The sequence below is a fragment of the Phlebotomus papatasi genome, chromosome 2 (assembly GCF_024763615.1).
Source record: "Phlebotomus papatasi isolate M1 chromosome 2, Ppap_2.1, whole genome shotgun sequence".
NCBI lineage: Eukaryota > Metazoa > Arthropoda > Insecta > Diptera > Psychodidae > Phlebotomus > Phlebotomus papatasi.
In genome coordinates this window covers 39222953-39240394 of record NC_077223.1, presented here as the reverse complement: position 1 = coordinate 39240394, position 17442 = coordinate 39222953, and the positions used below count along the sequence as shown (strand labels likewise).

General features: G+C 32.6%; 2 protein-coding genes across 3 annotated transcripts in view; one reads left to right on the top strand and one right to left on the bottom strand.

Moving 5' to 3' along the window:
* The window catches only part of LOC129804105 (UNC93-like protein), a 97444-nt gene extending 81023 nt beyond the window's left edge, over window positions 1-16421 (bottom strand). Inside the window, exons 1-2 of one of the 2 annotated variants that reach the window (XM_055851177.1) lie at window positions 16059-16421; window positions 6573-6960 (exon numbers count right to left, since the gene is read on the bottom strand). In XM_055851177.1, coding sequence (XP_055707152.1) covers window positions 6573-6841 — 269 coding nt within the window. In that variant the 5' untranslated portion in view covers window positions 6842-6960; window positions 16059-16421. The remainder of the gene's footprint in view (window positions 1-6572; window positions 6961-16058) is intronic. The other variant, XM_055851178.1, reaches the window with a different exon arrangement.
* LOC129804123 (putative autophagy-related protein 11) lies at window positions 1973-3001 on the top strand. The gene is made up of 2 exons (XM_055851205.1): window positions 1973-2594; window positions 2678-3001. The coding sequence occupies exons 1-2, from the start codon at window positions 1974-1976 to the stop codon at window positions 2993-2995; spliced, it is 939 nt and encodes a 312-aa protein (XP_055707180.1). The 5' UTR covers window position 1973; the 3' UTR covers window positions 2996-3001.
* Window positions 16422-17442: the final 1021 nt, after the last annotated feature.

Genomic DNA, 17442 nt, shown 5'->3' with positions numbered 1-17442 from the left:
AAGGACTATTATGACTGACGATTATTGATCAATATATTTTTTTTCTATTACTTAATAAGTCACATTTTTTACCCTCAAAATTTCCAATTTCCAGCCCCAGGGAGGGAACTATTTTTTCAATATATCGTTCCGTTTCATTTTGCGACTTTAAAAATTATTCTTAATATTGTTTTTTTTTTCAAAAATATTTCATATTTTTGTGAAATATGCAGATTTATTGATTTAAGATTTTTTTTTCTATATCTTATTATTGTTTGAAAATGTTTTTTAGTATTCATGCAAATCCTAGATTTTTTTTAATTTAAATAAAAAATTTGAAAGTGTTTAAGAAATTTTATACTAATATCACTGTGTGATTTCTCCCATCAGCTGTAAATCAAATTAGGGTAAAATTTGGAATGTGAGACAGTTTGGAAAGTGGGACCAAGCAGTGTGGAATGTGGGACACCTCCCTTAAAACATGATAATAAATCAATTAAATATTTTAATTCTCAATCAAAAGATTATTCATCCTAATTTTGTGATTATTGGAGAAGTTAAAAATGTAGAAGGCGTTACTTTACAATTTAAGAGTGACTTGCAAAATGAATTTGAAAAATGTATTGCATGCGTGACATTCATAACCTTAAAACGGGAGTTGTCATTTCCACTATTTCTTATGGAAGTTGATAAGTAAATATCAAACTTTTTGACTTGAGTTTTCGGTAAAACTTGTGAATTATTAATAAGTGAGTATTGGAAAACGAAGGAAATACATCCATTAATAAGGTGAATAAGAAATATTTGTAAAATATTCAGGGAAGAAAGGGAAAAAAGTGGTTTAATTTGATGTCTCATTCAAAGCACCTTCTATGCAATGTTGGACAAAGTATTTAAAATGTCTTTTCATGATTTCAGTGAGTGAATTGTTATTTCTTGTGATGTTAAATCATGGCCACAAAGAACAAAAAGATCCTTAATTATCCGGTGGAACAATTGCAACACGCAATAGAAGCTGTTGGGGAAGGTATGCCCTTGAGAAAGGCTGCCAAAGCTTTCGAAGTCCCGAAGTCCACTTTGTTTAATAGAGTGACTGGCAAGATTTCTGGAGAAAACCAGATAGGAGCACCTGCAGTACTCTCTAAGCAATTGGACCACTGGCGGATTGGTTAGTGGAATGTGCTGAAAAGTGGCATCCGATTACTAAGGTACAATTGCTGGACAGCGTCGAGCTCCTGTGTAAGAGAATGAAATTGCAGAACCTTTTCCCGGAGGGACGTCCAGGAAATTCGTGGTACTTGGGATTTCTCAAGCGTCATCCGGAAATAAAGGAGAGGATGGCAGAAAGCATGACAATTCAACGTGCAAGTGTCACACAGGAGAAGCTCAACTACTGGTTTTCCAATGTCCAAAAATATTTGGAGGAGAAGAATTTGTTGCATATTCATCCCTCCAGAATTTACAATTGCGATGAATCTGGGTTTTTCCTCTCCCCAGACAACAACAAGGTTCTAGCAAAAAGGGGACAACGCGTCGTTGGGAACATAATCAATAGTAATTCTGGCAAAGAATGTTTAACAGTTCTATTCACTCTTTCTGCTGATGGTGATATGCCTCCGCCAATGATTGTATACAAATTTAAGCGACTCCCTGGCCAAATAGCCGAAAAGATGCCAGAAGGTTGGGCCACTGGAAAATCTGACAGCGGTTGGATGACAGGCAAGCTGTTTTATGAATACATTGCTAATGTGTTCTACAAATGGCTACTCAAGAGAAACATAGAATTCCCTGTGGTTTTGTATCTTGATGGGCATTCTTCACACTTGACAATGGAATTGTCCGACTTTTGCAAGGAAAAGCAAATTGAAATAATTTGTCTTCCTCCGAATGCCACTCACCTCGTCCAACCACTCGACACAGCATTCTTTCATCCATTGAAAGGGATGTTTAGACGCTGTGTTACAGATTGGCGTCTGAGAAATCAAGGGCAGGTAATGAAGTCGCCGGAGTTTGGCAACGTTCTAGCAAGAGCTGTTAGCATGCTCGATGTCAAGAAGATAGCTACCAACGGTTTCAGGGGATGTGGGTTGGTTCCATTTGATTGCACAGCACTTAATCAAGATAAAATATTGAACAACTCTAAGAGTGCAAATCAAATCATCCCTTCAGGACTGGACTTCAATCTTTTTGTGGCTGTGCTGGAAAGACGTCTCTCACCTCTTGTTCAACAGAAATTTTTTGAAGACAGAGAAAAATCAGAATGGACAGGAGATGTTGAGTACGCACAGCACTTTTATTTCTGGCAATACCTAAAAAATCAGGTTGAGATTGGGACCATTCCAAACATCCCAAATATTAGTGGCTTTGACGAAAGATGTGAAGGCAATCTGGACCCTCCTGATTCTATTATGGGTACTGCAGGAGAGCAAAACTTTGAAATCTTCCTACAAGAGCACCATGAAATTCAGACCCAGGATGATTCTGACTTTGTCTCCGGAGTTTCTCATTTTGAAATTGAACCCACTGAAAATGGGCAAATAGTTTCCTTGGCGCCAGGCAGCTTTGAGAATAACACAGAATCCAGCACAATAAGTACATCAATAAGTCACACAGATGTATGTATATATAGATCAGCTAAAAAGTATCTTTATTATTTTAATTTTGATTGATAGGAAAAATATTTTATGTTATTTTTTAGGAACCAAAAAATGCAAAAGATATACTTAAGGAGTACTTCTTTTGTCCTGAAGAAATTTCTCCAAAAGTTAAAGAGACATCTTCTGTCATTCCCATCAACATAGTTACATCTGAGGAGTGGAGAATAATAAAAAAAGAAAAACTTGAAGCAAAAAAACAACTGGAAGAACAAAAGAAAGCTAATAAACAGGCAAGAGAGCTAAAAAGAAAATTAAAGCAAGAAGAGGATGCGAGGAAGAAGGAAATACGTGAGGAAAAGAGGAAAATAAAGGAATCCGAAGGAGAAAAGAAAAAGATAAAGAAAATGAAAAAGACATAAGAAAAACTAAAATCTATTTTGATTAATAAAATTAAAAATTAAAACGTATAAAACATTGGTGCTCTTCATTTTGTCCATCTTTTTAAATGTTTTTGTCCCACTTTCCAAAATATTGTCCATCTTTTCAAAACTTGTTATTTTCTAATTTCCGTGAATTTTCCGATTATTCTGCTGAAATATTTAATAAAAACTGTTAAGATTCTGGTAAAATATTTGACAAAGAATCTCATGATACAAAGAAATGGAAAAAATTATTATTTGTTTAGTTTAAAAATGCATTTGAAATAGAATTTTTTCTTAAGTGTCCCACATTCCAATTTTTACCCTAGCAGTCAATCGAATTTGCTTACTGATAATAACACATGTTACCATAACACATAACACATTTTATTGGGAATTGACCCCTAAATTAGGTAAGTTAGTTTTTTAAAGATGAACAAATAACAATGGTTATAGTAATAAATTTCAAATAATTTGTTTGTATACTCCCAATTGGTCATGAAAAAAACAATTCTATTTTGACCTATAAGGTATAGGGCTAATTTAAAGCAGAATTTAATTTTGAATTTCGAGATTTCCTTACAGTTTCATAGTGGTAAAAGAATACTATGACGAAGAAGTTATCTTATTCTGAAGAGAAGCAATGAAAAAATCTGAACCATCTGAAGCAATGAAAAAATCTCAAAATTCAAAACTAGATTCAATTTAAAATTACCCTAATGTACCTTAATGCAAAATTGTTCAGAAATCCCATTCATAAATTATAAAGACCTGAAAATGTTTTACAACTTCTTAACTTTTCTTGTTCCAAGAATATTTCACAACTTCAATGTAAAATTTGCGATTCCATTTTACTGTTCAAACTCCAAAGAAAGAGAGCAATTATAATACTACCTATATTTTATGTCCTCTTAAGATTTCTATTTGCTACCCCTCCCCAAGCAGCCTATATTTTCGCAAATCTAACAATTTCGGGGCTAGACATTAAACTAGCCAAACGATTCTAAATAGCGATTTTTAATACAGTTCTCGTACAAGTCTTTTACATTGAATATTTAGCCCAGTTTCCGATTATCCAAAAATTTTAAATAGCAAGTAATTTTACTGACTTTTTAAAATCTAATGGATAATGTTGGTTATAGGTCTGTTGAGCTTAGTGAAGTTGGAGGGAGAAAGCAAGTCATGACCAAGACTCTTTTAACCCATTCCATACCATGGTATTATACATCATACGCAAATTGAGTGATTTTAGATTATTTATTCCTGCGCAATTTTTATCCGAATTGCTGTTGGGAGTGGATTTTTAGTAACTTTAGTTCTTCAATTACTTGGGAAAAATAGTCCGACAGAGATGAAAATACATTTTGTTATTGTTTTCTTGCTTCACGGAAGGTCATGCAAAATTTTTGCTCAAAATGGCGGACGGAAAATACGACATCCCGTCGAATTTGTTAAAATTGGCCTCTTTCCTCTCTCCTGATTTGAATTCTAGTTGCCAATTTGTTTTCTTGGATAGTTACTCTATATAAACCAATAGAGTTTGTAATGAATTAATGCAAAGAATTTAAATTCAGCGACCGTTAAGGCGTGTGTTTGACAGGGGCTCCCCGCGCCACCATAATAGATAAAAAATTTTACTTTTCAAAAAATTCATCTATTAATCTGTAGGAAACTAATCTCAAAATATGAACATTTTATCTCAAGTATTTCTGGTACATTGACTGAATGGGTTAAGTCAACGGTACCAATCACTGATGCTCATTTGGGGTGGTAATTCTAAGGAGGGCTATAACGGTTAACTTCAGAGGGCACTGCAACGCTAGTATCTACCGAATGATGAACGCTTCATGGATTATCCCGAAAGCATATGCGAATCGTTTCCTAATGCCCTAGTCACACTTATGCCTTAAGTCGAGAGACGACTTGCCGTAATTATAATCAAAATGATGATTTGACTAAATTCTCACCAGTTTCCCATTAACTAAGACGTTTCTCGGCTTAAGTCAAGAGACGGATTAATTAGAGACTAATGGAAATGCAATTTGATCATTATTTTGATTGTAAAGACATTTCTCGGTTGAAGTCGTAAGTGCGTTTAGGGCATAAGTCGATTTTCAAGAAAAGCTCTAATCCTGGCTCTCATGGGAATAGGCAATAGGGACACTATTCTAGGAGGCTATAATTTGAAAATACATTCCAGTGTGTTTCTTTGCGAGATCTGTAGCATTGGTATTACAATTTTCCCTCAATATTATTTATACACTAAGCCAAAATTTCTTCAAAAATCTGGCTTGTAAAAGTTATAGAGGAGTTAAGCTATATGGCTAAATTTGGTATATAAAATAGAGGATTTAGAAACTAATTTAAAAAAAAATTGATTTACTACCGAATTATTCAACTAAATATTTAAGAGTTAAGCTTTACTCATCTTTACACTCAATAAGATTTGCGAATAACCTCACTAAGTGTTAGAACAAGCCTTGAGCGTAATTCCAAGCCTCGTCTAAGTTTAGGTGATTCAAGTGAAGGATTAGCATTGTACAACCAATCATTTCGTCTTCTTGTGACACTCAACCTTCTTTCGGTCAGTGTTTTTATATTTTTCATTTCTTAAATATGTGCTATTTTGACAAATATTTAAAAACGCGATCAATCTTATCGCTTCTATATAGTTCTAGCAATAATAGAAAGAAAAATTGAAAATGTTATACTCAAAGTATATTGTGACTAAAGCTATACCTCTGTAATATTGAATGAGCAATATAAACTGCAACTACTGATCAACTATGACTCAGTACATACATGGACATTTGTGTACATTTATGACAATTTTATGAGAAAATTATATTATTTTACTTTATAATCGCAAAATGTGACGAATATGATGGGTGTTTTATCGAAATGTGGGTCTAAAAGATTTCTATGTTTGTGTGAAAATGGCAATCGGGTCATCAACAATCGAGATGATTGGGATTATAGGTCATGCAAATTAAGTTTTACAACATTACCGCCACTGGCGTTACTTTTACATGCTTCAAATGTTTTTGATAGTCTTGGTATTTTTCAAAATCTTTTATTGAGGCTCTAAATCGTCAAATTAGATCACATAAAGTGGGATATATTGGGTTTTCAAAGTATTGTATGAATTTCTTTTCAAATATACTAACTATGAATTTAGTTTTGTAATTGCTGTTTTTCATACAACATCTTTTTTAATTAAAATGAACGGTTAACTGAAATTCTCCGTCACTATCTTCTGTTATGATTTTATTTGGATAAGGATTAAAGATTCAAGTTGATAACTTTCCTGTGTTTGCTTTTCTAATCACAGGAAAAAGTAAAGGAAGTTTAAAAGAGAACTGCAGAGTGTTTACCTCGTTTACCTTAATTCTCGGTTACTTGGTAAAAGCATTTTGTGCTGTATATTTGGACTGAGATTTACATCCATTTTATAGCCCTACTCTTCCCTATTTGGTTCATATCCCTAATCTTAAAGTTTAACGATAAGAAGGGTTAGATTATAAATGTTGTATAGGTTGAGTTATATAAGAATAGCTCCTTAAGTGGTTCCACTTACCTAATGATCGCCGCGGGCAGGAAGATATTGGAGAGGATGAGGGAGCCGTAGATGGCGGCGAGGGTGAAGGTTCCCAAAGAAGCATCCGAATTCACCGAGCTCTGCAAATTCGACGTGCCATGAAATGCTGTAAAGTGCACCATAAAGGCGAAGCCCAGTATTATCACATTCTTAATAATACGAAGGTTTTCGTGGGGCGAGAGGGTGTCCCAATGCTCGTCACGACTTGTGACTCCATTTGGTGGATCGCTCAATTCTCTAGATGGCATTTTGATGGTTTTTTTTACTGGGGCTGGGTAAGTGGATGGGATGGTCTATCGACTCTTATTTCACCAACACGTGACAGTTGTGTCCTTTACAGACCCTTTCTTCCAACTTCCCGAGGCGCCTGTAAAGATTGTGGGAGATTGAAAATGATGAAAATTTAGAAGGAGGACGCTAGTAATTGTGCTCATAAATTATTTCTACTTGATGCCATAAGGACCCCATATAATTCCATTCCAAACACAAGCCCTATTCACACTCTAAGCCTCCCCATGCAGCTCTTAAAGTTCCTGGCAGAAAAAGAACCTTTTTAGAGATGGGTGAAATAATGGTACTATATATACCAAATGTAGGTAAGTACATTAAAGTTCTTGATGTTTTGTTAAAGCTATGGTTGAAAATAGGACTTCACTTATGTGACATTGGGGTTTGATGTTTTCTGGGGTTAGCATAACAGATGACTGGGTGAAGAGATTAGCATTGATTCTCCAGAAGCTTTCTCTTACTATCGTTAGAGTTTTTTTCTTATCTGCCACAGAGAACCAAATAATCTTTTACGGATTTTCTTAACTTGTAACCTTGATTACGAAATGTCGTAGTTAAAAAATTTAAAATAATGCGCAAAGTTGAAAACAATTTGCGAAATTCTAGAAATCAAGAAATCAATTTATATGGCAAAGCATGATAGGGGGAAGTGGGGCACCTTTGAAATTGGGATTTTTAACCTATTTTTAAATAAAATTGAGCCTTATCGTGATATAATTTAGCTGCACAAACAGATTGAGAAGCTAAATTACATTATGATATGGCTCAGTTCCACTTAAATAGAAGAAAAATCTTAATTTCAAAGGTGCCCCACTTCCCCCTGACAATTTAAAGCACCTCACAAACTTTGGTTCCTCATTAACTTCGGTTTGATAACGATTATTTTCCCTTTACATTTGCCAATCCTTATTTTATTTTATTGGTTCATATATACTTAAAATGTCCAAAATAGCGCGTGGAATATTGAAACTGAAATATGATATTGTTATAATGTTATAATTATCATATTATCCTACCACCCCAACGAAATCTAATTCCTCATCAACAAAATTTGGTAAACGTCGCATTTTTCGTAATGATATTATTATATAGGGAACACTGGGGCAGCAGTAAAGGCAGGGTAGTTGTAAATACTTAAGCTTTTTTAAAATTAGATATTTAGAGAATGAGACCTATTCATAGGCAATACACGGTAAAAAATTTCGGCACATATTTGTTCCACAAATTAGCTCGTCCACGGACACCATAGTTTTTAGCACAATCTTGTTCATTTTACGAGACTCAAAAAGATAATCAATATTAGATAATCAATATAAGATAATCAATCAATGGATTAACCCTTTTTTGATGTAGAAATTGAAAAATTTTAATTATAAATAACCTTATTCTTAAATATACACATATACTTTTTTTTATTGTAAGTGTGACCTTTTGTCCACTTTGGGGCTGATGCCCCTATCAATGGCTCACAGCTCAGTCAGAGCTAGCCATTGCTCTGACTGAGCCATTGCTCTAGCACAAAACTGTAAAGAAAACTTTTTGGAACAAACAAATCATTTTCTATGTACAAATTGATTCTAAAAAAATTTGTTCCAAGCAAAATTTGTTCCAATATTTTGGTCAGTGTCCAAAAGTTTTTACCGTGTACACACACGGAAGAAAATTTTTCATAAATTTTTGTGAATTCCTAATGGGGACTTACAAAATGCTCGTAAATTGTATTTTATTTGTATTTTGTTCGTACATTTTTGTTTATCTGGCGAGAATTTACAAACAAATGACTAAAGTTTACGAACATCTTTTTGTGTGTTTACGAAAATTTACGAATACAGTGCTGTCTCTCTATATGCTCAGTTTGAGTACTTTTTTTGACAGTTTTCTCTCTGAATATGCACAACTTTTTTTGAAATTCCCAACGGTTTTTTACTTTCTTTTAATAAATTATCATTTTTTTTATTGTTCTAGAATTTCCCGTGTTATTTTAAATATAATGTGAGACAGAAAAAATAAAATTAAGAAAATTAAAAACAAGAAAAATTAGTTACCAAGAAAATAATTTTCTTTATTACTTTGTCAAAATGTAAACAAATTGATTTTGAATTCAACCGACACATAAGCTGTGCATATAGAGAGTGTGCATATAGAGAGACAGCACTGTAAATATTTGTAAAAAGACAAAATAATGCTCGTCAATTGATCATGTTACTAAAAATTTTTGAGAAAAAGTGCAAATTACAAACCGTTTAGTGGGTTACACGACTTACGAGCATTTCCTAGGCCCCCATACACTGAGAAAAAAACGGGGGTGGGATTAACTTTTTTTCCTCATAACTTTAGCACTTTTTAGGTGTAAAAATATATCAACATTTTTTATTGTCAATTTTACACCTTTTTAATGGTAAAATTAGCATGAAAATGAGTAACTTTAACCTCGAATACACCTAAAAAGCATAATATTTACACCAATTTCGGATCAATACTGCAGGGTAAAATAAACATTTCCAGAATGTAATTTTAACTTTTTCGGATTTCTCTCACTCTCAGTCAGTGTATTTAGTAGGAATTCACAAACACCTACGAACATTTTTATGAATTTTTTTCTGTGTATAGGATGGAATCCTTGTCCACTGAAGAAATAGTCGACATAAGTCCAAATAGTGTAGACATAAATATAAGTATTTCATGCTACCCCATGTTTAATACTGCACCAGTCTCCCCTATAGTGTAAAAATTTTGTGAATTCATCACTAAGCTTTATGTAAAATTGATGCAAATTTGAAACAAGATTTTATATTCTATTTAAAAAACATCGTAATGCTATTTTTCGGGAATAGTTGGGGTTTGAAAATTATGCGAAAATACTGCTTCTTGGGGGGTGGGTTTGTTATTTTAATTTATCTGTAGGGTTTCAGAAAAAATTGGTGAGATTATTAAACCTCGCATGTAAACACACGTGCAGCATACAAATTTCTCAACTCTAAACGTCTCCTCTCAAATGTTTGTTTTAAAGTCTGTGTACAATAGTCTAAAGTTCGTGCTAAAAAATGTGAAATGTAAATTTATATGTGCTTTAGGCTAATAATAATTTAGTGCATATGGCATGCTAAAGGGATCCTGAAATACGAGTTTGTATATTTTGTCTTAAACGTTTTAATATTCTCCGCTATTTTGTTCAGTTTTGGAGATACTTTAAAAGCGTTCAGTGTTATTCGATTTTACACCCATAAGACATTCAAAACCAATAAGGAAACAAAAAATTAATCTAGGTTTGAAGGCCTGAGAGTTTTAAATCAGTAAAAATTCAATTCTGTCGAGAATGCGTCAGACACTCCTTTTTGTGCAGGAAAATTTCATGAAATCAAAATTCATATTTCTTTTTCCAAATGTTTCGCGCATCTACAAATGCATATCCTACTTTTACTACACACTCAAAATGTTATTGAACTAAATTGAATTTGTTGTATTGCTCAAATGAAAAAGAAAGAGTGCGAAAGAATAATAAAGGCATGTGAAATTTTTTTTAGAATGAACGTGATATGAAGTTCAATTTCAAGAAATTTTCTGATCAGCAAGTTGTGGAAGAGGCATAAAAACCGAATTTAGTTAATAAAAGTAATAATCTCCACCAACCATTTAGATAACAAATTTTATTTCTTTCTCATTCAATTGTAAGAAATTAAATTGGAAAAAAATTGGAATAGACTTAATTTAAATCACTGAGTAAGAAAGGTAATTTCAATTTCATGAAATTTTTCGTATCTCAAAAACATAAAAATAAAAATTTCACCAATTTCGAGCTTTAATAAAACTTAAGAAAGTCATAAAAATATTGGTTATTTCTAAACAAAAAAGATATTAGTTTCTTGCGTAATTCGTTTTTAATTATTTAAATTTAACACATTTAATTTAATTTTGCAAAATAAATAATATTCTTTACTGGCAAATTGATCTCAAAGATTTTTCTTTTTCACTTCTTTATCACACTATTTAAGTGATATATACTTTGTATAAATTTTCCTAATATTATTTGTTTTTAAATCTTTTCATAATTCAATTTACACAGATTAAAAGAAAACATAATAAATAAAATATTTCAGTACAATTTGTTTCGAGAGAGCTTTACAAAAATTACAGCTCCAAAACTTTTTGACTAATGCATCGTTTTAGATGTGATTTTTTCAATTGATTTTGCGTCATCTATGTGTGTACACTTAGAAAAAAAAAGATGCTAAGATTAACTTTTTTTTCGTCATAACTTTAACACCTTTCGGGTGTAAAAATATATCAACAATTTTTAATGTTAATTTTACACCTTTTGAGGATAAAATCAACATGAAAAAGGGTAACTTTAACCCATAATACACCTAAAAAGGGTAATATTTACACCGATTTCGGATCAATACTGCAGGGTAAAATTAACATTTCCGGAATGTTATTTTAACTTTTCCGGATTTCTCTCAGTCAGTGTATAACTGTTGTAGAATACTTAGGATTCAGTTCAAGAGAGTGAGAAACAGTGGGGCTAAGCAAAAAATGCAGAACAAATGTTAGAGGGGATGAGACATTACCCTCAACCCACAGCACCCCTTTTGAGGTAGTTGGGGAAAAGTCAAAGAAATAAATTGAGGCACACTCTCTAAAATATATATAACGAAGAACAAACACTTGGAAGCAGATGCTGTTCCCAGAAAATAATCTGAAGAGTAGAAAATGAATTACGCAAATATTTTCTTCACAACGAGAAGGGGCAATTAACTTGTTCTGCCCAAATTCCTATAAGCAACAATGTTCTCAAATAAAATTACCATGCATTAACTGAATATGTGCTAATATACAAAGAATTCTTCTTCAGAGTAAGTAGGGGAGAGTTGGGATGTTTGAGATATGACTCTAATGAATAGTAGTTCGTGGACTTCTCAGAGAGTTGAACAGAGTGGCCTTACGCTTGGGTCATTCCCTGATCCTTGAGGAGGATACATTTTGGGGATTGTTTACAGTTTGGAGATAGACGCTGACAGACGATAGTGGAGGTTTTTCGTTTCAGTAAGTCCTTAAGTTCCTGATAAAAACCGAAAAAATCTGATTTCCGTGTACTGTTCTTGCTGCTATTCGTAAAACGAGTGTTATAGCGAGTGTACACAAATTAAACTTTCTGCTCATAAAAAGAAGTTTGCGCGCTCACTCACGTGGTGCACTTATTTTGCGCATATCTTCCTCACATAGTACTTGAGAGAGGCCTTATGGACTTCCTAAGACCCTTAGTCTCTCCTTAAGACTCCCATAACCCTTTAAGGACGAGAAGGTCAAATATTGAGGGTCAGAAAAAAATCATTTTTCTAACTTTTTGGAGCAAAATACAACTTTAGATGACCGTAGGAAAAATTTCATTTTTGGGTCACCGGTGACCCAATCGTCCTTAAAGGGTTAAACCACTAATTCCTCAGCTAGCATAAATCTAGCTCATCTATTTTCTAATAAAAATTGTCATTAAATTCTGATCTTTTGTTGTTTCAGTATAACTTTTACTTTTGCGGTCCTTAATCAGGATTTTACTATCAGCAAGTTATTTGATTTGTATTGTAGCCTGTAGGGGGTCAGAAATCCATCTACAGCCAAAGTAAATCTGGCAGATCACGTCGAGTATCTCAAAATGAAATAAAAATGAAATATACTTATGGTTGGGTAAGCGATTATTTAATAAAATAATATAAAAAAAAATATACAAAAATACTTTAAATAACTTTTAATAATACGAGTAACACAGAAAATAAAAGTTGTTAATTTTTAACTATTTCAGAGAAATGTTGCAGACCTGTTAATAATTTTACTCAAAAATGTGTTACTGATTAACAGTGATGCTTCTAAGGGAGCTGATTGCTTAGTATGAAATTTATTCTAGTGTTTTAAATAAAATATGTTTCAGATTGCAGCAATTTCAGTCAAAATATCAATATATAAAACGTTCCTCTTAAGACACAAGTATAAATTTTTTGAAAGCCCCTTATGCTTAAGAATGTTTATAAGAGAAAAACAGTGTGTAAAACATTTCGACTCTCCTCTATACATTATTCTTCTGCACTATTTTTCATTTCTCCTAGAGTTTCTTGTTAAGAAAATAAAAGAAAATATCCTTGAAAGATCTCGAGAAGGAAAGAGAAGCGTCCCACAGGATATTATTGAAGCTTTTGAAAAAGTCTCTGAAGTAAAAGGGGAAATTGTTTGGTTAAGAGCTTTTAAGTAGCTAACTCTTGAGTATACTATAATTACCATTTTCTTTACACATGAAAACTTTTTATGTAATTATAAGTCAGTGCTAAGCCTAGGTCAGCTTGTAAAGGTGTGATTCTTTATATTACAAATTCGGTTTGTTGGCAAACTTGAAGGGGTTTTATTTGTAATTAATGCTAATTTGGTTTAAGTTTAAAGCTTATTTTAGGTTTCAGATGTAGAAATTTTACTTGAAAAATTAAAAGAGTGAATTCAGTTGATACTCTAAATAATAAGAAATATAATAAAATGTACAGACATAAATAAATAGAATACTAAAGTTCGAATTGGCATAATTACAAAATGCCAAAAATTGGTTTAGAACGTTTAGAACCTATATTCTAAGGAAAATATGGTCATTTTTGTTATTTAGACGATCCATACACTTCCCTTATCTTATTCGTGATCTATATGAGAGTCAAAATATGCACATGTAAAATTGATGCACCAACCTTAGCTTTTGAACATATCAGATTTCAATTGAAAAAACAAAAAATCTACTTTATTATTTTATTGTATTTTATTATTAGAATAAAATTTTTGCTATTGGAAAAAGAATGCTACATTCAAAGGCTCGCTCTTTTAGAAATTGACCATTTTTCTTCAATTAAGTAATTGAATTTCAAACAAAATAGAGATGGTAAAACGTCCTAGCTTTGCGGAATGCCCGTATTCACGAGATAGATTCTCCCGTGAATTACATTTTTCAGATAATTTTTGTTTTCATGACGGTTGATTATCGATTTGAGATGGTTCATGAATTACAAGAAAATCATCTCAGAATAGTAAATTGCAATTTTTGTAAAGAATTTGGCCTCTAACTTAAATTCATATTCAAACAAAATTCGATGTCGAAAATTTTTTCGGAGGTAGGTATGTATAGACGAAATATGCATTTAAGCTACCTCCAAATCATATTCGAAAATGAAAGAAATCGTAAGTGCCGTTTTCGAAATAAACCAGAAAACCATGGTTGCGGAGAGCAAAGAGAGGGGAAGGGGACAAAGGAGAAAATCACGTTTCAAGATATTAATGACTTAAAGGGGTAACCGAAGAACGAAAGTCGATATATCTTACCGTTTGAGCTCTAGCCCGGTAACAAACTTTTGTACGTATAAAAATAAAATATTAAAAAAAGATAGGTCAATTACAACATTAACACTATACCTACCAAGACTCGGTCAAATTGACCGGCTTAAAAGTAACACATATTTAAACGGTAGGGGAGACTGGGGCAAAAAGTCACAAATCGAAAAATTCAATATTCAATATCTTCCAAGGTAAAAAAGATAGCGGCTTAAATTTTTTTCTATAGATAGCCTCCATAGATCTTCTTCAATATCGTAAGTTTCTTATAATTCGAATAAGGAATTTAGAGAATAAAAAATATCGAAATTTTTAGCTCTATTTTTGAAATATTTTCCTTGCAGAAGATAACAATTTATTACCTACTTATTTTCCAAAATTGATGCACTGGTGAATATTTTCTAAATAATTTAGATTTTTTGAATACGAATCCGCTATCTATTTTAGAATTTCACAAAAGTTCTTTTCTCCAGAAATTCTTTTATTAAAAATGGCCACTTGGGGTAAAAAGTAACAAAAGGTATATAGCAAAAAGTAACAAAAAAGTGAAGCAATTTCTGATGTCTCACGGCGAAATGAAACGTCATTATCACGTCTTGCCGCTTGTTGTTTGCATTGGTCAAACGATTTGCAGTCATTTGTGTGTGTTTTTTCTAAAATAGCTTGAAAAGCGCTTTTCTCGTTTTCTCACTTTTCTCGCAGAGAAAACGGTGTTTTACAAAGGTGTAGATGAATAAATTTTCTACGAAAATATGTCCTCTAGGTATTTTTTTCAAATTTTACGGAAGCCCGTAATGAAGCGAATCAAAATATGATAATACCCAATGTCTGGTACTATTTGCCCCAGCATTTTTGAGAATAGTCACAAAATTACCTTTTAGAAACCTGCTCGATAAACGTATTTCCTTACAAAATAGAGCAAAATTACTTTCACAAAGTTGTAAAGCGGTAAATTTCTTATAAAACGGTGCTAATTTGAAATTTTTAAAGCGCTCGAGTAGCTTGTAAAAAAATAAAATAACCGTTTTGTGACTTTTTGCCCCAGTCTCCCCTACTATGTCACTATCGAACTTTATGAATTTCTTAAAATATGCATGTAATATATTTTTCAGTGTTTAAATTTTAAGTTGTTGCTCTTTTCCAAGACAAATTTGTTGAGTATCCTACCCTATCGCGGTTTCTCATTTAACCGAAAAACGAACAAAAAGGGTCGGTAGGTTTAGTGTTAACGAAGTACTTTATTGATTCATTTCCGATTGGGAATGCGCTGTATCCGGATTAAAGGCGAAAAACAAAACATCTGCAGATAATGTTTTTTTTTTTTTATTAGAGGTCATCGAAGACCGGAAATTGATATATCTTATTGTTATGCTTCACATCGGTGAAAAAATTCACAAATTCAAAAAAAAAAACGGATTGAATATACTGCTATCGCTACTCTCTCTTTAAATTCAAGTAGTAAAAAAGACTGAACAAGAATAATAAAGTCTCTTATAAAAAAAAAATATTAAATTAACGTCCTCGAATACTCCAAATTTGAAAGAGACGTCGCAAAATTGAAAAACAGAAATTCTATGAAATTTTAGCTAACAACATGGATTTAACTCAGAATTTCTTGCAGTTTTGCCATGAAAACACACCATATTGCATTATAATGTTGATTCTGTTGTTAGTGCAATATCTTCTACTTTATTCAAACATTTGAAACAGAATCATATTGCATTAAATTCATTTTAAAATATATTATGTTTCTACAAGAATGAGCAACATGAACAAAAATGAAAGTTCAGCAAATTGAGGATATAATGTTCTTTTTAAACTTACAATCGTTTGCACACAACAAAATAGAGAAACCTACTCCCTGTTTGAGTGGAAACGATTTCACAAAACTCAGTCTTTTAAATAAATCACCATATATATTGCTACTTAAAACACCGCACAATAACAACACTGTGAGTGGAGTTGGAAATAAATTTCAATATTCTTGAGGAATTTTCCCAAAGAAGATGTTAGTCTATTTGTATAGAATAAATTGTTGAACGTCGTTTTTGACGATTTCTAAAACACTTTATAAACACTCGCGAGAAAAAAGTGTCTATTAATTTATTGTTTTCTTCACTGGATAATCCGTCAAGAGACACAAATTCGCTGCAATTCCTCTCAGCTCGAACAACACCAATAAAATGCAAATCATAGTTTTCATTACATTAAAAGTTTCTGTAATTCCGTATCTGTGTGTTTGGAAGTTATGATTGGCGATGGAAACGAGTTATTCAATTTGTTGAGTAATCTCAACCAACAACTTGACCGTCAACACGGACCACAGAGTGGCAGATGAAGGCAAAAGGAAGGAAAAGTTTTCTCTGAAATTAAGTGTAGTCACATGGAAAATTGCAAGACTTCCCTCTTGGGATAAAATTTTACCAGGAGAATTGCACAGCTTTCCTTCAATTTCCTCAAATTGCCTCATTAACACACCATGATGGTGAGATGTAATGAACCCTTAAAGTGCTCGCTTTGCAAAGATATCTCATTTCGAGGCACCTCAGAAAATTCCTCAGTCTTATAGATATTAAAGCCACAGTTATGTGCAACTCAGTGATTTTATTACATTTAGCAAAAATAATGTGCGTATAAGAAATATGAGATTATTAAATTTATGACAATCTGAAGAAAAATGTTTCGCAAAAATACAGCCAAAACATCAGTGCTTGCATTTGTTGTTTTAAATACATTTAAATGATATATAGGGTAGTGGAACCACTTAACAATCACTTAGTTTGTGTCATGCCCTATTTAATGTCATCAATGTCATTATGAATGAATTGTTAGTTTTTTAATATTGCAACATTTAAGAATTGCAAAATCACAGTGTTTGATCAGTTTGTTTTTCATCTAAATCAAGGGGTTATCCAAGTTTGGAATACCCACACAGCCTACACATTTTCTGCCACAATCCATAGAATTCATGGAATTACTCGAAAGACTCTAATATAATCTCAAATGCATGTAGGGGAGACCGGGATAAAATTAGCCATGCATGATATTAGACAGACCACTATTTAGTCCAAATTAACATTTAGTAACAAATTAAATAACTTCTTATTAATTGAAGTATTTGTCAGCACGATACAGCAACAGCACGGAATGCAACAGCAATATAACATGATTAGGGGAAACCGGGGCACCACCAAACACGGGGTAGCAC

Coding starts and splice junctions, on each gene's coding strand:
- LOC129804123 (XM_055851205.1), top strand. CDS start 1,974: ATGAAGTCGCCGGAGTTTGGCAACGTTCTAGCAAGAGCTGTTAGCATG. Junction 2,595..2,677: donor CATCAATAAGTCACACAGAT/GTATGTATATAT, acceptor GTTATTTTTTAG/GAACCAAAAAATGCAAAAGA.